Raw genomic sequence first — 26,619 nt, forward strand, 5'->3', positions numbered from 1 at the left:
TTTTTCATAGGAAGGAATCTTTTTCCCCCATCCATTACCTAGAACTTCATTCCATAAAAACAAATTTGTCACTTTTGAGCACAGTCAAGACTCTTCTGATCTCAGCGCTAATTCTGCCCTGATGACTCTGTCTGAAGTTCATTGCAACAATGGGAGCCTTTTATTAACAAAAGAAAGATAATCCAAAACATTTTCCGAGTTGCTGTGAATAATCTCTTCCTGAATCACAGCTCGAGCTTGTGATCTGTCTGTTGCAGAACTGTGAGAGTCCACCCTCCCCAAGAAACTCTAGGATTTTTGATGATGAGAAACCACTCTTTCAGGACAATCCCTGCAAAGACCATTTGCCCATAAGTGTTGAACAGATGTAAAAAATATGTCTGGAAGGGATCTCAAAAGGCTCTCCTGCATTCTTCTCCTTCTTCTATGCAAACAGCTGACAGCCACTTCCCACCTCATGAAACACTGGGAGAAATTGCAAGGTTATCCTTTAAGAGCAGTCAAGGCAAGTAAAGATGAGTGAGATAGGACAGTCAGAGTCCAGGAGAAAACTGAAGTAAAATTGGGCAATATGTCTACTGCTTAGGCTGAATATAAGTGGTTCTGTGAATAGCAGCTCAGTTGTTTATCTCCTGAAAAAAAAATTACCTAATCCAGGGGTATTTTTTGTTGGTGCTGAAAACTTTATAGATTTTACAATAGTGATAATAATTTAAGAAATTTATTTTACTGATGAAAGACAGCTAAATAAAAACCTCATAGTGGACAGACAATCAAATCAGAGATGACAACCTTCAATAATGAAGATAAGCAGGACCAGTACAATGGATTAGTTATTTACCAAAGAAATTCCAGTTTGAGGGATTGCTGTTCTGCCAAATGGAAAACCCACCATGTAAATACTGTTTTGATACACATTTTAATGTTCCACATATTTCGTTGTCTTACACAACATTATAATAATTTATAGGAACTACATATAACAATTGTTAAAGTAACAAGGTAACAAAACTAAAACCAAATTTGCTGCTTTGAAGTTTGTTTTGTATGAAACCACTGCTAAATTCCAGTCTGTTTGCCTGAACATCTGTGTAAATAGGGTGGAGTCCAGCATGTCCTTAGGATGATGTGATTTCTACTGCAAGTATAACTGGCAAGCGTCAAACGTCTTGATCTTATCAAACCATAGACAATCCAAGAAATATCATACAGAAAGTTAAAGCCAGTGTGTGGTGGCTAATAATTCCGCTGCTTCCTCCGTGCCACTGCCAAGCGCAAGGCCCGAATAATCAACTTCTCGTTATTCAAGACATTGTAATCAGTCAGTTTCACCAGTTTGTCAAAATTTTCTTCGCTGAAACACACCTCCCTTGTTGTAAATGGTGAGAGGATGCTGGAGACATCAACTTTGCCTTCAGCCATCTCTTCAGGACTCCGTTCCACACCTGAGGGACAAACCACAAGGAGATGCATCAATAAGGTTTTATTGCAGCATGTGGCTCCTATCAGTCATTTACATAATTATAGGTAGAAAAGGGAGATATGGAAGGAAAGATATAATTTGCCAGAGGGATGAAAAAGTAACCTAGTAGCACTGTATTCTCTAGCATCTGGATCAAGCCTGTATCCAAATATGATTTTACATCGTTTGACATTTACATCACCCAAACAGGTGGAAATCAGAACATTAGCTGCAGCAACGCTAGACCACTGCATAGTCTTTGTTACCCAAACCAGAAAAGCACAAGCAAAAAGCAAACAAGATACACCTGTACTAGATAAAATAACAACCCTCTCACTGACAGTTCAGAAGAAATTATTGCACTCAGACAGAGGACATCATTCAAATTAAAACTGAAGATCTCTGTCCACTCAGTTCTCAGTCTGGGGGATTACTTTTAAATACATGAACAAAACCCAGGTGAATGGGTTTACCACCAAAAGCACCAGAAGGTTTTGCATCTTTTTTTCCAACCAGCACTGCATAACAAGCCCATGTCTGTAGAGTAAAATAGCTTGTGTTGAGGACCTACCACCCATGGTATACATATTTTGGGGGTTTTACCTTCATACTCTCTCTAGTAGTTCCTGTGATATGATTGCCTATACTCATCTCAAAAGTATTCAGAAAAGCTTCTGGAGCTCAGATAGTTCAGACATACTGACACAGACTACGTTTGGGTTTATTTTTTTTCACTGATGAGACTGATAATGCTGACATTGGAACAGTAAAATATGATAGTGAGACATTAGACATGAAATGGAGAGGACTCACTGGGAAAAAGAATTTTTATTAAAATTGCTACCACAGATGACTCACCAGGAGCTTTATATTTCTTGAAGGTGTCATTTACTAGAGGGAAAAAAAGCACTGTTGGAGCTTGTGGACTGTCAGCATCTTCAAACACATAGCACTCCTTCAAGTTTTCCCTGTCTTCCTCACTTATCTCAATTTTGGGAAATGGAATTCCTTGCCCATAGAAGTACTTTGCAATCTGATCCAGAGGCTGAATGAATGAATAAAATAAATAAAATTAATACAAAAAATCAAAACTGATCCAGAGACCTGGATATTTTAAATCCCAGCAGCTAGTAACTAACAGGAATATTTTAAGGCTTGAATCTTCCTCTGGGAAGATGGAAATAGCCATAAGTACACCAGACATTGCAGCTTATCTTATTTTCCACATTGTTTTAGGCAAAATAAGAAAACAGTCCCTTTCTTTGAACTTGAAAATGAAGCCAAAAGCCACAGGACTAATTTCATAATTCCAGTGAAACAAGTTCAGAAGGGGAAGGCAAAGAAACTGCAAGAATGGAGATGAAGCACATCAGTCCAGATTATTCTGTATCATTGTCTTGACATCTTCATTATTTACCACTTTCCCAGTCTTTCTGTCCTCTCCATAATTGGTGATTGCTTGATAATGACTCCCTATTAACAAATACACTTATCAACATACCTTATGATCTCATGAAAAAAAAAACTTTAACAGCTATATTTACTATAAACCTACCTTTATTTTTATATTATTCTCATTATATATGCAACACTACCTATATTAATTTTAATTATTAATCACGTCTGGCATCAGCCAGTACATTTCCCTAAGACTAATATGAGATAAAGAGGCCAAGACACGTAGGTTTTCTCATTTAATTTGTTAAAATATTGTCAGAGTCTTTGCTTTTGCAACTCTTTCACTACAAGGATAGCCAAAAGCAGTATCAGAGTACCAGAACAGTTCTCCATCAGCTCTTCAAAACTGTTGAACCCAGTGCAGTGAAGACCTTGACGATTTTAAAATGCCTATAATCCATCACTGTCTTCTAATATTTTTCTTAGTTACTGAGAAATAAATCCCCTAATGATCTAAATAATAAATCAATATTAATGATCTAATTCCCATTCCAATACTAAAAAGTTAGGCGTTTTATCTGATGAGTTCTAGAAACAAAAACACCATGAATATCTCAGCTACCATGGCTTTTCTTACCAGTGTCTGGGACCCTCCACTGTAATTCAGATGTAGGATGACGTCCACCTCCCTCTTTGATCTCAAAAGTGGTGGGTAGCTGGTATTAATGAAAAAGCCAGTATCAACCAGGGAGAGTTCATTGTCTGCTGTTTCCATCAATTTATTTGGTAAGGAGTCTATCACTGTGTCTGAAACATAAATATTTTTCATTACAACAAATAAAACACAAGATTGTCTGCTCCTCTGAAGAAAGTTAAAAAGGGAAGAATGGAGAATTTTGTCCCACGTTGCCTCTGCCTTCCTTTGACTCTAGCAGTACTGATTTACAGGAGTGACACACCACTGCTTTTTCCTTTCTTCCTTCCTGGGCACCACAAGCTGCTTTGGCCCTGAAAGGGAGATCCCTCCTACCTCCTTAGGCTAAACTCAACTTGTCTGCTGGAAAACAATACAATCAGATACAATTTCCCCCTTCAACACACACCCCAAAATTGAAATGCTATTCAAAACTGGCTACATGTTTTTCAATTGTAGAAGGGAGAAGTGGAATGTCAAAAGTCAGCCTCGTCTCTTCCTCTTTGTTGGAAAACCTAAATGAATTCCAAAACCTAAACCTCCTTAGAATACTACTGAAAAACAGGCTGAGTTACTGTGCCTTTCCAGGTAGAAAATCCTTCACTCTCCAGGTACTTGTTATGCAGCTGGAAGCCTCTGATAAAATTGGGGTACTGTGCAATGGTTGGGCGTCCTGTTAAGACATCTCGCAGAGCAGAGGAGAGGATGTTCGAGGGAGTGAATAGACATGTGTCCACTTCATAGGGATTCATGGACAGAAAGGGTTCCTCTGCTGCAAGACAGAAAGAAGTTCTAAGTTTAGGATGGTTTTCTGAAATTATCAATATTTTAAAAAAATGGAGTGACTAATACCAACAGTTATCACCTTCCCTCACCCCAAAAGGTAAATCAAACATAGTTATAAGCCCTTAAGGTCTATGCTACCAAATAAAACTCAGCATTAGACAGTGAATTAAATGACAGATACCTGCAGGCAGCGGGCTGCCAGGCAGTCAGCCCCAACTCCCACTCTAGACTTCCTCAAGTGATGCCCGCCTCTATAGTAATGTGTGATAGACAGGAGAGATGAGACCCAAAACATACAGAAAGACAACACTGGCCTTTGAACAGGACACCTTCTGAATGTGAATATCACTCAGCTGCAATATCAGCTACCTTAGAAGACCAGCCACTCTAGGTTCCCCGTGCAATCAATAGCAAGAGCGAGCTTTCTCCACGGGTAGTTTAGTTAAGAAAATAGTCCTCTGCAAGAGCTGTTTTCTCTACATGCATTATTAGTGGCCAAGGAGAAACATACCCTAATTTAACAATCTTAAGATATGTTCTTAATACAACATGACTTCTACATGTCTGCTGGGGACTGTTTTTGTGTCTCTGTGACCTTTAGAAAAAGGAACATCTTTGCCAAAGAAGCATAATTTAGTTCTAAATCAGGCAGGAAAAAGTCATAGTTGATATCTCTACTTTGTCTTCTTCATCTTTTTCTCTCTGACTTTGACGATATTTCTTTATGCATTAGACATCTTCACACAATATAAGCAATATATACTGGTGGTGAAAAAAAAATTAAAAATCTCACCAATATCTTTTACTCTGTCTCTGGTCCATCTGCACCAGAAGTCCTCTGAATCAGCAGCCAAATTCCAGACATACATCACATCTATGGAAAATATACTACTCCACATGCCTGTAATATGAACGAGTGAATAGAAGCTGATTGATGGAGTAGCCTTGGAAGAATTTTAATTGATACATACCTTCAGTTCTTCCACTTGGATACTTCCTTTCTGTCTGTATGGATACCTTCACAGGCATATTTCCTAAGTATGTCCCTGCTAATGTAAACTCGCACCAGCTCAACCTGTTTGCTGATGTCTTTCCAGTGCTGCCCACCACAGACCATGAACTGACTAGTGCCAGGTGTCTCTCAAGTAGACCACCTTTCCCCCTAGGCAATAGTCACCTTGCATATAGCAGATTCGAGTCTCTGAGAGCTTCTTCACCATCCTTCCCATAAAGAATTCACTTCCAAAATGTTCTGCGCGGATAGATGCTCCATATTTCAGGAAACCAACTTCATAGGGAGTGAACTCCAGCCACTCTATGGTAACAGCAGCCAGACCATGAAAAGGCAGTAATATGTTAGCTATTGCTAAACAGGGGAATACTAGAAAGCAAATAATGAGAAAGACACTGGCTAGTTCATAATATGCTCTTCACCAGCTATAGTTGTATCTGTATTGCTTGCAGTTCTGATGCCATAAGGTCCTTCCACATCATGGGAGGGCAGTCCCTGGCTGTGATACAGCAATCTCCAGCAGAAAAGCCCTGGCCCCTTAATGCGGTTAATCTTACCCAGAAGTATGTATTGCTCATGTATAACTTGTTCTCTTTAGGGCTCTAGTGACAGAGCTCAGTATTCATTTGGTATCATGTATTCAGATGCTCATATTAAACAAATACTACGAAAATTAATAGCAATGGAGATTTTCCTGACACTGGACCCAAAAAATTCAAAGTTCTCCCATTCACTGTGCAAAACAAGACCATGTGGAACCATCATAAGAATTTGTTTTATTACAAGGTTTTTGTGCCAGGATAAATGGTGACTTGGACATCTTCTGTGTTAAAACCATGTTTCCAATTCTGGCAATATAAAGAACTCAAATGCTAAACACTTAATATTTGTTTGTTTGGTTTTTTGTTTTAGTTTTAGTCATTATTATTTGAAATTTTAATAGTTGTTTGGGGTTTGAGGGGTTTTTTTGCAGTTAGAATGAAAGAACTATTGTATTATTAAAGCCGATTATGTGGATATTATTTAAGTTTGGATTACTTAAATTATAAAGTTGTTAAGAAATCTAAATCATAACCATTACCTCTGAATGCCTGGGCACTATAGTTGGACTTGAGGTTGATGGCCACATAGATGGGCAATGGGTTTTGACCATTATCCACTGCCTGCCGTTGGTCCGAAAGTCTGTGCTCATCTTTCTGGTTTTGATTAAAAATAGTTAACAGAACGTGGTGAAAAACAATTTACACTTGAAATAATATAATGTGAATTATCAGCTTTATCCAGGTTCCACATTCCCATTCCCAGCTCATTGGATTGCTCAGAAATACCTGCCATGGAATATTCCAAACTTGGCAAATATCCCATAAGAAGGAGCTATACACTATGTGGGATCTCAGATTTTGATATATGCAGAAAAGCTGATTGTAGATTCATCAAGAAAAGAACTCAAAAAACATTCCCAGGAAAAATTATGCTGGCAAGTGGAAGAAAAGGTTCTTTCCTTGGTTGGGTCTTAGCAAAGAATTTATCATATTTTAAGATATTTTGCATGTATATGCGTATGCAAGAATATATTCTGTTGCACATGACAATTTAAAACTTCCTTGTATAAACATAAACTAGATGGAAACTATTTAAGATATACTATTTTTAAGGTAATAAGATTTCTATCACTTTCTTAAAACTTGATATCATATTTAAAGAATGGTCCTTCCCACTATTTGAAACATCTCCATATGTCACATACTAGGTCACTTTATAAATGCATATCTTCATTTATGCTAGAGAAGCAAATTATTTCAATTTTTTAAGTGCCTCTTCTAGTGAGAATATTTAATGTCCAAACAGATTTTTTTTATGATTAAAAATATTTTTTCTCAGGAATCTTCTTTCTTTAAGGAGAAAGAACACCTTTGACTGCTATCAACAGCAGTGCTTTAAAAATAGATCTGAATATAATATATTTAATCAACTACTAAACTAATTATTTGCATTAGTAGTACTGAATAGCATCCCAGGATTTATTTTCTTCTTCCTAGTAGCTATAGAAGTTCAACAGGTTTGTGGGAAAAAAAAGGAGTAATACCTTATCATGTAGCATGGATTCAATTACAAGCCCCCAAAGGTCTATGAAAGAGGTGTTATGTCCTTCTTTAGACCTCTCCATCAGGTCATTATAATAGTACTTCAGACAGTCCAAAGAAAAACAACAGGTCTTGGATTTGGTTACTTGCTTGCGAGCTTCCTTGATTGCGTCCTCCAGATACTTTTGTGACCAATTAGCATCCTCATATAAGTTTGCCATGGTCCTGAAGAAAGGTTAGAAGAAAACAATCAAAGAGGAGTAATACTGTGGGGGTTGCCTTCAGAAAACTTTCGTGCAACCTGTTTACCTGTTCCTTAATTCTTGTGGGATTCACAACTAAAAATTAAACATATTTCAAATACTCTCATTTCAAGAGCAAACAAAACCTCCAATCTTTCCTGGTTTGGTGATGACAAAAGTTTCTGTGGGTCCAAAAATTATCTTCAAATTCAAGGGAGAAAAAAACCCAAGACTCAAGGATATTAAGTGCAAAGGTTCCACAGGTCCTCCTCAAATTCATTTCTTGGAAGGTGGGGAATATTCTAAGGAGCAGTCACTACTAGTTTGGTCTAGTCCTACATTCAGTTCCATGTATCTGCTAATGGCTTGCGCCAGTGAGAAAACTGGGCAGTCCTTAGGTATGTCCTTGTATGGCCATTCTAATTTGTCTCCTTGAACACATAACACAGACAAAGTTCTCAGACCACATACATACAGAGAAGTTAAAAGAATTTTGGCAAATCCTTAGAAAAACTTACCATTAAGTTTGGATATAAAGGACTAACACTCAATTCAGTGAAAAAAAAATTCTCCACTTCCAAACAGGTATAGAAGAGAGAAGGTACCTAAAACCTACTTGATTAAATACCTTAGTTATTTTAAGTTTGACATCTGCTGTATGCCCACTAGAAGAAGAGAGCACTTAACAATGAGCAACCATAGTTGCGGTTTCTCCGGGGTCAGTAACTTGGTGCCATTTGGTGGGCTTCCTGTGACATATTATTTCCACTAGGCCCACACATCTTTTACCAGAGGGAGATGCACTGTAAATCCAAAATAGAAGTGAGAATAACCAGCAAGTGGCAGGCATAAATTATTCTTCTCATCTTCCTTCAGTTTCCAGTCTAAAGACAAATTTGTTGTATTTAGTTTAAACAGCTGATAAAATACAAAAAAGGAATAGAGCATTCATATGGAAATATCAGGCATAGACTGAGTCAGTGTGGTGACAAAAGCAGCTCACAAATGTGATGATTGATCTCTTAATCATTATGTTTTGTCTCTTTGTTCCAGGTGGACAGAGAGGAGACTGTGGGGAGAAGGGAAATGCTTTTGGTCTGCTAAGTGCCATATAAGCCAATGGTGTTGTACAAAGAGTCAAGAGCATTGAACAGAGAAAACATAAACCTTGTTTGGGTCATTCTCACCATGTGGTACCCGATAAACCACCAATGTAGGAAATGCAGTCTAACAGGTTGAGCTTCTGCAGACCCAGCAGGCTGCCATACATGGCAGTGAGTGATCTCGTGCCTCCCCCCGTGGTTGTAATGGCCACCACCGGCACCTGTTCAACACAGCAAGGCAGAGGGAGAGAAAGCCATGCACCTATTAGAGACAAACAGTCCTTACTGCAGAAATCAGGTAACAGGTTGCAGGCATTAATACAAGCCGTGATGTTGCTTCATATGAAAAGGGCGTGATTGTTGCAAAAGGCTTCTGTTTGCCATCACCTGACTGATGTGAGAGGGAAGGCTTATGTCTTATCCACTCAGATGAGGCGGACAGGAGGGTGTCTACTTAATATAGAAATGGAAATCAACCTCATCACCCTGGAATTTTTCTCAAAGTGTATTATTAGAGGCCATCATAGAAAATACAGGATTTACCACACTGGAGCAGATTAAGGATCCATGATTCTGCCTCTAACAATGACCAGTGTTGCAGAAGAATGCACAGCACCCTGTAATCAGCCAAACTACACAATAGCCAAAGCCTTCCTGGCCGCAGGCCACTAATTACTAATTACTTTACATCCTGAAGCACAGTCATTGATAGGGTTTCCCCCCTTTCACAGTCCAAGTGTAATTGAAGAGACAGACTATTCTTTTCTTAATCTTTTCCTGTTCTAGTACACCCTTTGCTTCCGTTAGCATCTAGAGTTGTGTGGATGTTTACATGCCCTATGGAAAATGTCTATTTTTATCTTTCAGGTATTAGCTTCTAATTTCATAAAGGAATATGTTATTCTAAAGTCAATGAATAGAGCATGAACAAAACAATTCTTCTATCCTAAAAAACCCCAAAACCACAGAAAACCCACCAAAATAGATGTTCTTGGTACTTTAAACTCTTTCAGAGCCTAAATCCAGGAAATGAGGAAAAATCTCATAATCTTAACTAAAATCAGAATAAATTCCAAAAATTATGTTCTGGGTTTTACATCTTGTAACTTTTTCATTATGAATTAAAACTCTAATGTGGGTTTGTTTTTTTTTCAGTTCAAATGTAAGTCAGTTAACAAGGTAGAGGGGATTTTTCCTAAAATGCTAAAGAGTATTCTTGGTGTTTGTATGTTTACTTTTCTGATTGTCAGCAACCCAGCTAGGCATAAGCAGTTACAAAATTTATGACTCAACTATGGAGACAGGAGCAGGAGCTATAGTGATACAGTTAAACTTGCAATAAGCTATTTCATCTACAACTCATGATGCTGTAACATTCACTCTTCTTTTCCAGGTTGATGGTTTTATTCTATCTGTTGGTTTTCTCAAGAATACAGCTTTTTTGCTGCAGAAACCACCCCAAGAATTTTTATTCAGATGTTTGTGTGAAAATATTTGCTTCTTCCTCTCAAAACCCCTTACATGTGCCATGCCCACGACCTTGTGTCTGTCACTGAGATAAGGCACACTCTTTCCCAGGCAACATCCCCCAGCAGTCCCATGTCTGCCCACTATAAATTTTACTCCTAAGACCCATGAGTAATAGCAAGAATAAACAGGATTGAGCTGAACTGAGGAGCTGTCAAGAAGTTTTTGGGTCTGCGAAGACATTATCCTGCCTCCTCTGCTCTGCTACATTAACAGGCCACTACTTCTCTTGCTCATCCCTTGCCTTGGGTGGCCAGGCCTGGCCCACAGTAGTAGCATTATTCAAGTTGAGCTTTTATTTGTGGTTTGAATTTTGTGAGCCAGGCCCTGATTTCTGGAAAGGAGTTGCTGCCATGGACTGTATTGGCTAACCTCGTGCTCTTTTAGATCCTCTTCCAAATTAAGAATCTTTTTCAGGGCAGCAGCAACATATTTCTTCCTTTTCCGCAGGAAATCCTGCTCTTCCTTGCACAGGCTAAAACCCAAGCGCACATCCAGATCTCCTGAGCTAGAACAGACAATGGGACAAATCAATGCTCATGTCATTTATAGCTGATTTCAAGATCTGTAGGGCAGGTAAACAGAAAATAAATCATCTGTAAAACAAGTTAGTTCCAAGTCTGTATATTGATCAAGAAAAGAAGAAAAACAAGCATTTCTACTGACAGTAAGGAGTAGCAGTCAGGATGAAGAGGAGTTTCGAAGGTACTTTAGATTTCTTGTTAACACGGACACAAAGGCAAGGCACACAAGTCAGGGAAAGATCACCAAAAGGGATAATTTTGGCCGCATTTTTTTTCTGTGTCATTCCTGTTTGTCACCATGACATCCTGAAAAATTCAAGTGATGCCATCATCACTTGTTCTCAAGTTTTGACAGTCCACTAACAGTGTTTAAAGTGATGGTCCTAATCAGTTACATGAGGGAGCTTGAACTGCAGAGCAAGGATCACTCCCTGCTCAGCCTCTGTCCTGGGAAATCCAGCCTTTCATCTGTGTCCTTAACAGATTCTTAAGATAAGCATTTGCAAGCTTCATCCTGCAAATATACAGGAATATCCATTTTTTTTTTTCTCACATGTGCAGACACCTGTAATTTTGTCCCTTGATAAACTGAAGCACAAGCAAAAAGAAAAATCAGAAAAAAAGGTGCAAACCCAATCAAATGGCAGCTAATGTTATGTGACTTCAACAAGACAAATACACTCATTACTGAAAAGAGCACTAAATATTGACCAAATCTTCTTGGTCACATCACCCTCTGGTGGCTGCAAAGTCTGTCCTGAATATTATTTTCACCAATATTTCACAAATTTGAGTGTTTCAAGGATTAATGCTCCTAACCCTCTGTTCCTCTGTTCTCCAGCAAATTTGGTTTATCTCACAGTGTAATTTCAAAAACAGAATAGTTTCAACTGATTTACTCTACCAAACAAACAACTCTTTTAGTAATAGATTAAAATTTCTCCTGCTCTCTCTATAAATCTGTGTCTTCTAGATTCGCATTTCAATATATTTTGTTATGGTCTGAGGTTGAACAGGTAACTCTGCACCTACACAAAGTGCTCCCATGTCATGAAAATCCACCTTGATTCCCTTCTATATATCACCCAGTAGTGGGGATGGTGTGAACCACGTGAAGTTTTCAGCTATACCATAAAACATCATCTTCAATTTTACCTATCACTGGTGCAATTCTGTCCCTGCAAGTGGGTTGTCAGAGGTGCAGCTGGTCAGATCTCAGCTTCCATTCTGTTTGGTGAAGCAGGAGAAGGGGCAGAAGCCCTACATTTATTTTGGTGATTTTGCAAAGTTAAAGATTGATAGAGTTTATTTCAGTCATTATGCAAATCTGACTGTTGGCATAAATGGGAAATAAAATTAATATGTGAGTAGTACAGTTTTACTCACGTGTAAGAACCATAGTCATAAAATAAACTCATTTACTCTGAAGAAATCTATGAAGGCTCACATACTCATATTGAACTGCACAATCCTGTAACTGCAGCAGACTTGTACTCACCTCAAGCACCACGTGAGCACAGGACAAAGCACTCACGTGGCATGTGTTCATCTCTCCACCTATCATAGAAAAAAACCTACATAGCTAGTTTACAGTAGTCCTGGATGATAGGACAAAAAGAGGCTATCTTACCATTTTCTTGTTGTCAAGCACAAGTGAAATGAATTATCCTAGAAATTGAGAAAGTAAAACTAATTACCATCAAATTTTAAAACATTCTTTCTTTCAAGCTCAGGCAATGCCTATTGAGTAAGAGAGGGCGATTTTAAATAATAAATCATAAGGTTAAGGACTTTTTTCATACAATTAGCCAGTCACAATTTCTCTTCTCTTATAAGCCTGCATGTTTGGGGCAGGTAGTGCACCACAAGTTTGCATGTCACACCAGTCACCAGAGCACACACTTAGAAGAGGCAACAGGAATAAGTTAACTTATTAAACTAAAATTAAAAAATACATACAAAACCACTCCCACTATCAATATTTAGACAAATTAAAATCTGAATTAAGTTCATAATCTCATAATTTTTTAAATTATTAGCCATTCCAGAATTACCTCAATATAAAAAAAAATCTTGAATGCATGTACATATGACAGTCACTTTTGTTCCTTGAAACCACTTGGTTCTAATTGTGGGATGCAGGGTTACAATGATTTTCATATTATGAAATTTATTGTTAACACCTGCTTCCTTAAAAGTGACTATGACAAACTATTTTTTATCATTTACAATAACTAGCTGTACAATTTTACACAGTGATTTTTTTATTTGGTAACTTTATTTCTAGCAGGACAATATCAAGCACATTTTAAAAATATATATTTCAAAAGGTTCACAGCATTCACCTCTTCTAGTACTATTTCCTTCTGCAAAGGGAGAGAATTCAAAGGGAAAGAAAGGACCCCAGGCTTCTCTGTTTCATTTCCATCAGCCAGCTGAAAAAATGTAAAAAGGAGTTGGGTATGCACACAGGAAATGTTTGTCATCTCTAGAATTTCTCATACTAAGAGGGCTAGTTCAGTTCACTGGTTACATAAATTTCCTGTTCTAATTTCATTGAGGTTAATGGTAACAGAACTTACCTCTTCTGGCAATATAATATCCAGTCTTGTCTGGTCATTTATGATGCAGTGAAACATGATGATATGAAGGCTGGGACCAGAGTCCAGCAAAATCTTCTGGCTTCCTTCATGTGATCCTTTCACTGTAAATGTAAGCTCCTGGTCTAAATGGAGAGGTAGGGAACAAAGAGAATTTTAACTATCCTAAGCAAACATAGACAGCTAATTAAAAAAAAAAAAAAAAAAAAAAAACCACAATCCGCTTCTACTCTGCACTCTTTCTGTCTGATTTTCCCTACACCACGATGACTAAGTAGACTTTGGGTGTCTGAAACAGACTGAAAACTGATATAAAATATCTTGGTGAATCTGTATAAATCATAAATATACAGAAATCACAGATTTTTTAAATATCACAGCTTGCTATTTGGTAGGTGCTTTCCATAACTAAATGAAACTTAAGGTTTAGATTTAAAGGAGTGTTAGTTAAGGGCGTTTTGGATTATCCATGCTGAATGAGAGTCATTTATTTGAAGTCAATCTGTTCTGGTTCATTGTGTACATTTCATTATATTAAGACTACAACCGTCAAATGATTCTATAAACTCAAAAATCAAGCAGACTACTTGGTATATGCCCTTATGTCACCAAAACTGAAACAACCTGTCAACCCCAAGTCTGTGTTTCTTGTACAAAAAAAGCCTTTACATTTACAGAGAGATAATATACAGTTCTCTTGCAAGATCAGGGCCAAGAAGCATATAATTTTACTTCACTAACCTTTCCTCCCCATGTTAGATTTCAGCCTGAAAGTTCCTGTAGTGCAACTCAGTAATTGCTACCATTTTCTTTGTAAAGGTCAATTTTCCATCCGTGAATTAACTCAAAACAGATGAGAGTTTTTGAGATTTGCCGCATGAGTAGCTCTACAAAAGTTACTGTTTATTTGAATGAATTTAAAGACTAGCAAAGAATCTTACTGTATTTATTAGAGCTAAATTTTACAAACAGTCCTGTTTTGGTGATCCTGTGGTTGCGGAGTATTTTCATGCATTTTGGGCAGACCCCTTCGATACAATTTTACGTTTAAGTTTTAAGAGCTTAAGTTTATTATTTTTACTAAAAAAAACCCAAAAAAAGTCTCTTTCAGAACCCTAAATGTGCATAAACTTTATACATACTCAAACCCAAATCAAACATACAGGATAATATTTTTACATATTATTTGAATTATAAGATAATTTTAAAAGAAGATCCAACTTAGAAAAATTCATTTTGGACAAGCAATAAACAAAAAAAGAACTAACATAATTTTTCCAAGTTTTTCGTTCTAGTATATATGGCTCTATTTTTGCATCAGTTTAAGATTTGCCTCATAACCAAATACTTGACTAACTTGAATTTTGACAGATACAATCTTTTGTCAGGTGGGACATGGCAAAACTAAGTATTATATGACACAGCTACAGTAACATGCACAAACATCTGTTATAATGACTTAATCACAACACGAAAACAATAGTTTAATGAAGCAATAACCTCACTTGTGGATTGCTGCTTCAGCTTCCCCATATCCACTCTAACCTCCAAACAGGAAACCTCACGTGCCTGTAGCAAGAGAGGATGAGTGATGACTGAGAGAAGTATAAATGTCATTGCAAGTGATTCATACTGTTCTCAACCAACCCCTCTGGTTGATCAATGAGGAACACAGTTATTATCTATTACTATGTCTTCAGATAACATGAGGGAAATAGAGATAAGGTATTTTTTTCTGAATATGAAATTAAAGAGGAACAGCTCATGAGCTGCTTGGAGAGACAGTTAAGTGAAGAAGATGAGCCCTGTTCAAAATAATGGGTGCATTAAGATACGGGACTATTTTATGAGCATTGTATCACTTGCTTCACTAACTCCTGATAGTTCTAGGCCTCCAGTTTGTAGAACAGAGTAGGTGGCAATATTGGCTTTAGGACAGAGCTCAAAGTTTCCGGAGTTAGTTAGTCTGCACTTGCTATGCAGACACAAGAAAGATTGTAATAAATATACATTACCACTAGTACTCCATTAGTAATAATGCCATCAGGATAGTCCAGACTGAAAAATAAAACAGAAAATATAATGTCATGGGTGTGACAACTCAGACAAATATTTAAGTCTATTAGTTAACACATTACTCATTTCTCCCATCAGCTTTGACATTTCTGACTTTAACATTCTCACACAAAAATACTTTAAAGCTTAAGATTAGATGATGACCTGAGTTGCAATTTTTTCGTCCACTCATGACAATATATGAAGTTAGATTTCTACTCCTGTGGTCTTATACATTTGCTTCAGCAAACCATGCAATGAATATGTGACATATTGAGTTTGATGAAAGCTGGAGGCTGTTAAATCCATCTTGATTGTTTTGATTGTTACAGTTTTACCCAAGGTTTTGTACTTCAAAAACTGATACAACTGCCTAGATTTCCACAACTTAAAAAAAAAATCACCATAACAGCAGAAGTAATTGTACTCACCTCTATATAGTGACCTGAAAATCACACATGAGATTTTAATAGATCACTATATGTGTAGATGTGTTTCCGCTTACAGGGGTAGAGGTTAATTCATAATATATTCTTATTTTTCCATCAGAAAAATAAGGCAATGTCTTAAGAATATTATTAAGAATATCTTATTATTAAGAATATCTTATCATTTACCCGTTTAATAAATTGCACATGTAAATTTATATAGTATCTCAAGAACTCAGAGTAGTTAAAAAGGAATACTTTATGAAGATTGAGCGCTGACTCCTCAACCTGCTACAGAGATTACAAGCTGTCTATTAAGACTTTAAAAGCTACGGATTATAACACTCTGAGGTTTCACATAATTCTATATTTTATGTATTTTATCTCAGCTGAAGTCAGAAGATACAATTCCTTTGAAATCAGATGAAGAGACATTGGTTGTATCCCCTTTAAGTGAAGATTTATCATAACAATTAGATTTCAGTGTAAACACGCATTATAATAGCTTTATAAGATTTCCCATGACAAAGAATTCACCTAAAATTGCAAGGTTCATAAACAGCTTAATGTTTCATTTCCAAATCAGTGTTTTCCTTTAAGAGAAAAATATGAGCTGGCTAAATACACTGCAAAACTTTCCATTAAAAAAAAACAAACAACAAAATCCAAGCAAACACCTCTCCTCAAAAAACAGTTATACACTTGAGAATTTTGTAAGATCTTTCTTTGAAAGTGTATTTCAGAAGAATTCAAAGAACATTTGTCAGGAATGGACAAGAAATACTCAGTGTTTCTACCTGTATGCAGGGAAATGGGCATAAGTACCATACCACTCAAGTTTTGTTTCAGACACAAATTTTTGCACTTAATTATGATTTTGCAATAAAATAGTCATAACATTACATATGGTGTCACTATCTTCAAATGCTTCATTAAGAAAAACAAGGAAAGCAAGAAACAGCATGATAAATATTAAAAGATTTTAGTCTGCATAGCCTGATGAAATGAAGGTGGAAAGAGAGGTAAAGATATCTCTTCTTGAAAGTAAATGTCCAGTAAAGTGTAGTATTATTTGAAGTACTGGTATCAGTAAAGTATAAAGTTAGCTGATAGCCAGGAGATCCCAGGTATGGCCCTGAAACATGGTGGAAAACCTGCACTGTTGTACAGAACAGCTTGGAATGCTCCTGAGAAGAACCAGGACAACTCAGCCATTAAGCATCGATATCTGAATTTTCTCTATTGGGGTGTTACCTCTGCTGTCAGTGCTATAAGAAAGCCCAGCTACTGTCACTTGTTAGTTACTCTCCACACTGCACTTTCCACTTTTATATCCTGAATTTCAAGATTTCTGCTGGTCACAGCCTAAGACAGATGCTTTATTTTTTTTTTAACCTGGTTATCCATACACTAGTGTTAGAAGAGCAAAGGCACTCACTTTTCTCTGAAGCTTTGGAAATCAGCCACAGTTAGAAACAGAGCTGAACTGCGTGCAAAAGAGCTCTTACTATTCAGGTTAGCAGGGACTTTTGAATATTTTGCCTATCTTTGGAGCTCTGAATAGCATCCATTTCTTGTGACTAGCTGGTAATTTCTCTACCAATCAACCTGCTATTAGAAGTCCTCATTACACATACTAAGACTCCTGTCCTCTCCTCCATCACAGTTTGGGATTTGTGGTCTTTTTTTATTGCAGACTTCAGTTTCACTACGAGAATCAGCACCATATTACAGCCTGTGGCAGGGAAAGCCAAAAACAGAGACTCTAGACATCCTTCTTCACTACATGTCTGTTGAAGGGGTTCCTAAGGCTGCAGTGGACTCTGTGAGCCCAGGGATCATTTCCCAACACCTGGTATACATCAAGTGAACTGGTATACATCAAATTGCTGCCTTCTCCTTTATAGATTGTGCCTGACTTATAATGAAACAGGAAACATTGTATGGGAAGTTACAGTCACACTGTAACTTATTCTTGTATTGCAGTTCTCATTTAGAATAGACTAATGTGCTCTATTTCACCAGAGAATCCGAATTTTTTGATACCTATCTACAAAATTTGAATTCTTTCACGCCAGATCCAGCTTCCCTCCTTTTACTGGGTTCCATAATAATACAAGCTACTTTTCTGAATTTTCTGACGACTCAAGAGAAGCATGGGGTATAGTACTGTTTCAGTAAAGAAGGCTGTATTCACCTCAAATGTTTTTTGGTTGTCATCTTTCTCAACTTCTAACTTTTGTCTTCAGTGCTCCTCCAAAATACGAGCAGTACATTTGGTCCCCAATGGATGGAGACAGCCTGAGTGTTTCCTCAGCAGTGCCCAAACCAAATGGCTAGCATGATTCCCACACATGGGGAGAATTTATCAAAATAATACAGCAGAACTACAGAAAGAAAAAAACTTTTATTGTCTAAAAATCATGCTTTTGCCATGTTTCAATAATCAATACTTAACTTTTATACAACTTATTGTACACCTATTTACATTTATTTATTGGCCTTCGTTTCAAATATTGTCTTTCACATTTGAAAAAAAAAAGGGAGAGGGAGCTGAGATGAAAGGTTGTGTAAGAGTGGTCCTTCATTCTTCTAAGAGTTGTTTGAGATGCACTTCCTCAACTTGGGACATCTGAAAGAAAAAAGAGGCCAAAGAGAAGATCAGCAGGTACAGCAAATGCCATGGGGCTCTCAGACCTCTCCTTGGAAACTCAAAGTACCTTTTAGTTCATCAGAAGCCTCTTTGTGGCCCCTCAATATCGAGTGTGGGCTTCAGTAGAAGTCAGAGGGGAGGGGGATGTTGAGCGAACGAAGCCACCTAGTCCAGCGGGACTCAGTCCCTGTAGCAACCCGTATAGGCTCATTCTGATGCTGGACCCTACCAATGGAAACACAGGGAAGAAAGCCCACATTACCATTGATAACCACCAGAAAATAACACAAAAAGCACTAAAGTATTCAAATCAGCAACCTGTGTACAACGACCTTACCTTTTCTGTCACTGCCGCTTGAGTGCAGCAGCTCTCATGGCAGCTGGGCTTGTGTTATGGGCCCATAAAACATTGGGCGGGCGTTTGCAATCCCTTGGCTCAGTTGCTGGTGACACTTGGAGGAAGGAGCATGCCTTTCTCTCCATGTTGTTAGGATCAAACATCTGGCTCTCAGTGCCTGCCACTCTGCAGCAGAGAGCTGAGCATTTGCTGATACTGCAGGAGTGGCATAAGAGTGAGGCAACACTAGAGAGAGTATTCATCTTGCAGTTGTGGAAACCCAGCTACCAAAATGAAAGTTTTCTTCCATTTTAAATAAAATAAAATGGGAATGAATGCAGAAAAAAATTTCATATAGCCCATCAATGTATCATGAGCGAACTTTTACAATATTCTTTTTGGTAAACACAAACTTTGCAGTGAGAGTATAGGCAAACAAAAATAGGAGTGACAAAGCCACTATCATAGGTGCAACTTAAGAAACTTTCTTGGCCTGGGGTTGCACTTCATGTGTGATATTATTCATCTGAAACGCTGGAAAGAAAGAACAAGCTAATGTAGTAAATTTGCAATTAGTGATGTGTGGAAAGAAGATGCAGCAGAAATTAAAAACTACAGATAAATAGCATCAGGAAAAATTGCTGGTGGGAATAATTATTAATTTCAGATATAAACTGCCATATTTACTCCCCAAATGTATGTTCTGATTGTTCCCATCACAATACAAGATTTTTAAAAATATCCCACGTTTAGCTGTAGTTCTTGTTATCAGAGGGCTCTCTTCCTCTGAAAATTATCTCTAATCTCTGTCAACACTTCTCCCATCCAACAATGACAAAAAAGTTTGCCGAAACCTGCTGAGCTTGTTCAACACGTGTGAGGTCAGCTTGGTCCCTAGCATTCTGGTGACCCAAACTGAAGTTTGGTGACCAAACTTCAGTTCAGTTTTTCAGACCTTTTCAGGGCTCTCTCATTTATAACAAACAATGTGATCCAATTTTAGTAGAAAAACCCTTTCATTAGTTACTCTGACATTATACTTTCCTTTGCTAAGGGGAAAAAAGACCCCTCTCAACATCCTACCAAGATCACAATATTTAATCAGTTCAGGTGTGCTTAGACCTTTATTCCAGATTTAACTGATGGGCAGAACAGCATTGACCGCCACACAAATACAAAAAATGCAAATGAGGGATAAGTAGGGGAAAAGTTTATCTGACTTCCAACAGGAAGCAGATTTTGTCAGTCCTACTGGGACCTCACACACAATTCCTCACTTATAATGCAGGAATTTCTTCCCTTGGCAAGTGGAGTTCTTCAGGCCACAACTATTACATTGGTCACTCAGGAACACTATAAGGAAAAAGGTAGATCAGATGCCTTCTTGCTGTAGCAACTGAGCCATGACTGTCATTCTTTTTTAAACCACTTCCTTGAGACTGCCAAGGGCCTTTTTTATTTGTAAAGTCCCAACCATTGTCTTCCAACTAGTAGAATTGCTACTCAGACATCACTTGCAGAAATTGCTGTGTTTCTGACTTTATTGAATATGACTCCAGGAAAAGGCAATTTGCTGCAATCTCCAACAGAAAACTTTGACACAGAGCTGGTGGCGCACACGCTCCGAGGAAAATTCCAGCCTCCATCTCCATATGCAAACCCACTTGCCCACAGCATCCAAGTCAGACAACCTATCTAGACCTTCCCCATCAATATCAAGAGTATGATTCTATATATCCACTCCATAAGCCATCCTCTAACTTGCAAAGGAAGGAAGGCCCTAGGCAGGCCTTCTGGGACACTGGGATGCCTACTGGGACTTCCCATTGCCATTACTGATGTCATGACACTCCTGAGGGCTGACAGGCACTGTTTGTCTTGATGCTGCTAGGCCTTCTGCAAGTTTTGGTGCACAGTAAACAACAAACAATCCATGCTGATGAGTCTCCACGAGTTGTAATAGGAGATTCTGGGACTGCCTTTCATGTGAACAGTGTGAGATCTTTCCTTTTTCATTCTTAACACTGAGTTATTGCCCTCTCACCAGCAAGTTCTTATTTCACCTGCTGTCGAGAATAAACACATTACTTAATGTTCACCAACACATTATACCGCGACCTCCTGAAGCATCCCAAATGCCTTGAGAAGCTCCCAAAAATATCACCACCTCTAAGGTTGTTTAAATAACACTTTCAGTCCAATAACATGGATTGAACTGGTAATAGAAACCCTTTCAAGTAACTTCCTCAGAGTCATGAAGCATATTTTGGGGACAGACTAGAATACCCTTGATCCTGCAACAGACTCCCTCTCCAATTAGGGTGACAGGTTCCTAGACTTCTCCACAGCATGAATTACATGAAACAAATACATCCTCTAAACAGTCAAACTCCACCAAAAGCTTTCAAGTCTACCAAGTGAAGTTACTGCTGCTTCTCCACCTTTCCTGGTTCCTCAGTCCTCAGACTCCCACAGTGATCTTTGGTCCTTACTTTATGCAGAATATTTAGCTCCCTTCTCTACCATAGCTTCCCATGTGTAGCCAGATGAATTGAATAATCAATTTACAGAAGCGCATTTTATAATGTTGTGGATGTGAAAAGCCAGATTCCTCAAGAAGGAGGGTAATTAAGACATTCAAGCTTGGCACTCCTTCTTTTAAGGGTCAAAACTTCCTGAATATTGTCATTCTCCCTCTACTTTGTTGTATATAAATTCAATGGCAAAAAAGAGAACAGTAGTCAAACAGGGTTAAAGTGACATTTCAGATAATTAAAATCTATAAATATGTATTCTGAAATCCTATTTTACTAGACTTGAATAAAAACATCTAGATACTGCTTTCAGAGACTTCAGGTTTAAGAACTCTCCATATGAATCGGCTTTTCAGGCTATTTTTATACTAAATACAACACTTTATTTAGAATTTAGGACTCTACTCACGTGTTCTGCAATGTGAACTCCACTTCCAGCTCCTCACGTGCCTGAAGAGAGGAGAAAAGGAAACAAAGATACATCACTTATTTTTCTTCTCAGCTTTCGTCATACCAGTTACATATAATTTTTAAAATATGTATTTAGAATAGCACTTAGGAAAATTCCCAGAATGTAATGTCAACTGATGATATTGAATTTTAAGATATTGAAAAAGCAGTTGCTAAAACTAGTTTCTTGAAATCTACATGCTATATGAGCATGCAGATGTAGGAACTTCTATTCTGCTAAAACAACTATTTTTCAGATTTTAAGTCCCAACACAAAAAGAGTCAGATGCTTTAATATTATTACAGTTTAAAGAGGCTGAAAATTCAGAACGTATACCAAAAGCCAACAAACATGCCAGAAACATTTAGAATTAAGACTCTGGATAATTAGTTCCAGCTCGTTCCATCCTAGATTTTTAGCATAGTGCATGGAGCACTCATACAGGAACTTTAAGTCTTTCTCATAATAGCAGCAAAATACTGTTTAAGTAGACGTTCCCTCTAATAAAACACTGTAAAAGGTTATATTTAGATGGAAGGAAAGAATCTACTTTTGTTCTCACCAATTCCAGTGCTCACCTGTGGATTCAGCTGAAACTTCACTCGAACAGTACGTCCAACAGTGAGTTTATCTATGTCAAAGAGAACCGTGCAGAGTTCATCGTCCCTGGTGACTGTGTCTTCATCACAGACCTTTAGCTCCAGTACATTCTGCACAAAGAGGTTAAGAATATAATGGAGTTATTACTATATCTGGGAGCCACATAAGGCAGGAAAATCTCAAGACTAGGTTTTCTTCCCTTGCCCCTCCAGTTTTAGGGGAAGAAGGAAAAGGAGAAGGGAAACAGAAAAGGGGGAGAGATTTGGGATTATTAGACTTCACATTACTAGTAATTCTACCTACACAAAGAAGCAGGTTTGTTTCACTTCCCCAGGCAGAAGAGACAGGCAGGTCATGTAGAATATTCATGAATTTGTGATATTAATTGTTTATTTAATTAATTTGTGATATTAAATGTTTCTACATTTCTTTTATGGCCTTTGGGTCTAAGTGTATAAAACAGGCACAGGTACATAAAGAAGATTTGAAGGATTTCCTTTCCACAATATCTAGAACTAACTCATTTTACTATTATTTTTTACATGATCTTGGGTTTCACTTGTATGTGTCAAGATTGGGAATGGGATAGTAAGGCCATATTCTGCAGGGCATTCTTACTCTTTCAGCATAGTAGATGTTTAAGTAACAAAAAGCTGGAATAGAACAACACTAAAGAGCATGTAAGCAACAGGGATTTTTTCTGAGAAATCTTTAATATCTCCAGTGCTTGGAAACTAGCTATATATGTATTGGTTTATTGTACTTTTGTGTAATCCACTATCTGCAGACATCGAATTATGAAAACCATTTATTTTCATTACCTTGACGCGGCGGTCGATCTTATAGCAGAAAGCTTCATTCCAAACAGGGTTTTTGCTGTTCCTGATGGTTCTGGTCCGAACCTTCTCAGCTGAGGCAGTAGGCAGCCACAGTGTCACGTAACAGTCTGAAAGGGTGACTGTATAGGGAGAAGATGAGTAGAGTTAAAATGTATCCAGAGAAAGAATTACTGCACAGTGCACATTTAACCCTAATAAGACAAAGATGGCACAGCTTGGGCTTTCTTCCTAAAATATACAGAGTATGAGTAAGTAATACAATGAAGCATTTACAGGAAAATAGAGACATCTTCACTCATTTGCAATGCTTATTTCCACCTTTTCATTTTTGGTCAGACTTACTTTTTTTTTTAATGTTACTTTATATTTGAAATAGCTCTGTTCTCCATGTACAGTACATGCACACCTATCCACACTGCATTTTGCTTTAAATTCATGACTTTCCAAACAGCTTGAACAGACAACACATCTCAAAACCTTAAATCAGGGCTGTAGAGACTTATTTTTTGTAATTTATTCCCCAGATTTGGGAAGAATCTCATTAGAGAATGAAGAGTTTCAATAACTAAATGAAAGCCTTTATTGAAGTGCTGGCTTAAATATGGAACAACAGATCTTTTTTGCCAAAAAGCAAAGTGTTCCCCCATCAAAGCTGAAAAGTTTGATTTCTGTGCCCCAAATCAGAATGTGTCAATTCCATATTCATTCATATATTTGACAAAGTTCTTAGAAGTTATATACTTCTCAGCAATTCTTTTGAAAAACAAAAATCAGTTTCATCACCACAATTAAACTACTAGTTGTTCAATTCCTTCCTACTACTTTATCTGCAGACTAGAAAGAATCTGCCACCACTCATGTCTGGGGAAGGAAGCCATGAGTGCCACCAAAGACATTAGCTTCTCCTATATTCTGAGTCCTCGGGTTTGGAGGGAGAACTCCAGGGAGTGAGATTTGCAGAACCACGACACAGGCACTGACAGCCTTTCTCTCATACCTGTAATGCAATCTCCCTATTTCACATTAGCAATGCTCAGCCAGTCACATGGTTTTTACAGCAACCTTGTGAGTCAGAAGAGACCAAATAATTCAACCCATCGTCAAGCCCTGCATCACTCCCAAAACCTGTAACAGTGTTATTACATCATATTAAGAACAATTACTTCATGTATTTCCTCTTTATCTTTCAGTAGCAACTGCAGATTTAGATTTTTCTACCAGCCAAGTTGTGCCTTTATTGTGTAGTTAACCATGCTATCATGATTAGCAAAATCTTGATAATGACTGTGGGAAGGAAAGTATTTCCAGAGAGTGGCCTTAGTTACACCTAATCAGAAGGGCGTGACTGATCAGATGTTCAGCAGAGGCAGATGAAAATGTAAATGATTAATGGTGATTTAAAGCTACAGTTTCCATTTTCAAAGGGCTCGAGACACTGACGAATTACTTCACAGTAGCAATAAAAGGATTATGCAAATAAGTACATTGAGAAGACTTGAATTTCTTGGAACTGTTCAAGATCAGGTTGGATATGGGTTTTGAGCAACCTGGTCTAGTGGAAATTGTCCCTGCCCATGGGAGGGGAGTTTGGAACTAAATGATCTTTAAGGTCCTTTCCAAAATCAAACCATTCCATGATTATATGATTTGCCCAAGATCTCATAATGCAGTCAGTGTCAGGGTCAAAAACACAGTCTAGTTTTTTTACCCAAACCTATTAAAATTATCTTTTTCTGAAACAACAGTAAGGAGGAATACTGTTAAAGCATACTCTTTTTTCACTGGTGAAGTAAATAGGAACATAAAAAATAAATTGACACCACGACTTAACATAAAAACATAACATTTAGACAGACATTTAACATAAGACCAACATTTAACCATAAAAAACAGAAAACTAAAGTGGAGGAAAAAAATGCTAACTTAGAATTGTAACAAGCAGCATACTGTTACCATTACAAACAGGTAGAAAAGGGACATTTTCCCATATTGAAAATAGTGAGGTTTCAAGGAAAACTAGCTGAAATGTTTGCCTTTTTTATACCTCAGAAAAGGAAAAGACTGCCTGAAATATCCTTCCCACTGCAGACAAAAAAATGGACAGGTTTTCCACAATAATGCGAGTTTCTTCAGACAACAAATTTTCTGTTGAGAAAATACTTTTGCTGAAAAGCTTACAAAACTCTCTGACAGATACACTTTAAACAAATTCTTAGGATGCCCAAGTTCTGAAACTGGGGCATATCAAGGAGGTAAAGATATGCTATTTTTTTGTTCTTGAAACCAGAATACAAAGTACTAAAGCCATATGGTACAGCAAATCTGCCAACAAGTTTAACGGAAAAAGATTGCATGATTCACTGTGGTAACAAGTGACTGCGAGCAAGTTGTTCCTGAGGACGACAGCCACGAGAAACTAGAGCATAAGCAGACGATCTACTGGAGTACACAAATGCACCAATAATTCTGCATGCAGGTTGGTAGATGCAATTGCAATGCTGGCCTATTTGGTTGGTGCAAAATACCATTTAGGCATTTGAACATCTGCATTTTGTCAAATGAAAAGTTATGCATCCGACCATAAGCCCAGAGAATGCATGTTTCTGTACATAAAAATTAGTCTTTAAGTCTCCAGGAAACCTAGAACTTTATGTCCTATAAGGTCATCTTGTCTAATGAACGAAGGGAAAACATAAAGAAGCACAGTAGTATTACATTGTAGAAGACTCATGAGTAAGTAACCCAGAATACCACAAGTAAGTGCAGCAGAGATTTGTTCCCTGATAGTAATCAGCCATTCAAAACCACTGCTTTTAAGCACAACTTCCATGTCATCTAACCACATCCCTCCTGCCAGAAACCAGCAAACTCAACCTCTGATAAGTTTTCCCTCTATTCCTGACCCATCACACAAGTTAAAATCTAAAAATATAGAATGGATTAACTAAAATTTACAGCTGGTTTTCTCAGAAACTACGATGTGCTGCATGAAATTCTGTGGGTACCAAAAGAAAACTGATTTTGAGCCATGTTCAACAAGCTTTAAGGGAATATATTGTGGACTTTTTGTTCTATACCTTTTGGTTTTATTCTTGTGGTCTTTAGATTCAAATTTCCTTATTCTCTTTGTCTTTATTCCACATTTTTTTCATGCCTTTCCAACCTCTTTAAACAGATGTTTCACTACTCACATTTCTCCATTAAAGTGATTCAGTGACATAACTGCATTTTGAAAGACATCTGAACAAGTGTCAATGCACCTAGAAGAGTGTATTATTGAGGACCCACAT

At 37.6% G+C, this 26,619-nt stretch overlaps 1 protein-coding gene across 1 annotated transcript in view; it reads right to left on the reverse strand.

Annotated features, from left to right (window-relative positions):
- Positions 1–269: 269 nt before the first annotated feature.
- Positions 270–26,619, reverse strand: part of LOC135415808 (cytosolic phospholipase A2 epsilon-like) — a 33,380-nt gene continuing 7,030 nt past the window's right edge. The window contains exons 4-21 of the mRNA XM_064658126.1: positions 23,312–23,448; positions 22,469–22,600; positions 21,849–21,889; positions 15,448–15,490; positions 14,938–15,001; positions 13,415–13,557; positions 13,178–13,267; positions 12,463–12,500; positions 10,681–10,816; positions 8,866–9,002; positions 7,439–7,661; positions 6,434–6,548; positions 5,518–5,655; positions 5,134–5,241; positions 4,135–4,326; positions 3,498–3,667; positions 2,321–2,507; positions 270–1,445 (exon numbers count right to left, since the gene is read on the reverse strand). Of these exons, the coding sequence (XP_064514196.1) occupies positions 1,237–1,445; positions 2,321–2,507; positions 3,498–3,667; positions 4,135–4,326; positions 5,134–5,241; positions 5,518–5,655; positions 6,434–6,548; positions 7,439–7,661; positions 8,866–9,002; positions 10,681–10,816; positions 12,463–12,500; positions 13,178–13,267; positions 13,415–13,557; positions 14,938–15,001; positions 15,448–15,490; positions 21,849–21,889; positions 22,469–22,600; positions 23,312–23,448 (2,303 nt within the window). The 3' untranslated portion in view covers positions 270–1,236. The remainder of the gene's footprint in view (positions 1,446–2,320; positions 2,508–3,497; positions 3,668–4,134; positions 4,327–5,133; positions 5,242–5,517; positions 5,656–6,433; positions 6,549–7,438; positions 7,662–8,865; positions 9,003–10,680; positions 10,817–12,462; positions 12,501–13,177; positions 13,268–13,414; positions 13,558–14,937; positions 15,002–15,447; positions 15,491–21,848; positions 21,890–22,468; positions 22,601–23,311; positions 23,449–26,619) is intronic.

The sequence above is a fragment of the Pseudopipra pipra genome, chromosome 6 (genome assembly GCF_036250125.1).
Source record: "Pseudopipra pipra isolate bDixPip1 chromosome 6, bDixPip1.hap1, whole genome shotgun sequence".
In the NCBI taxonomy this organism is placed as follows: domain Eukaryota; kingdom Metazoa; phylum Chordata; class Aves; order Passeriformes; family Pipridae; genus Pseudopipra; species Pseudopipra pipra.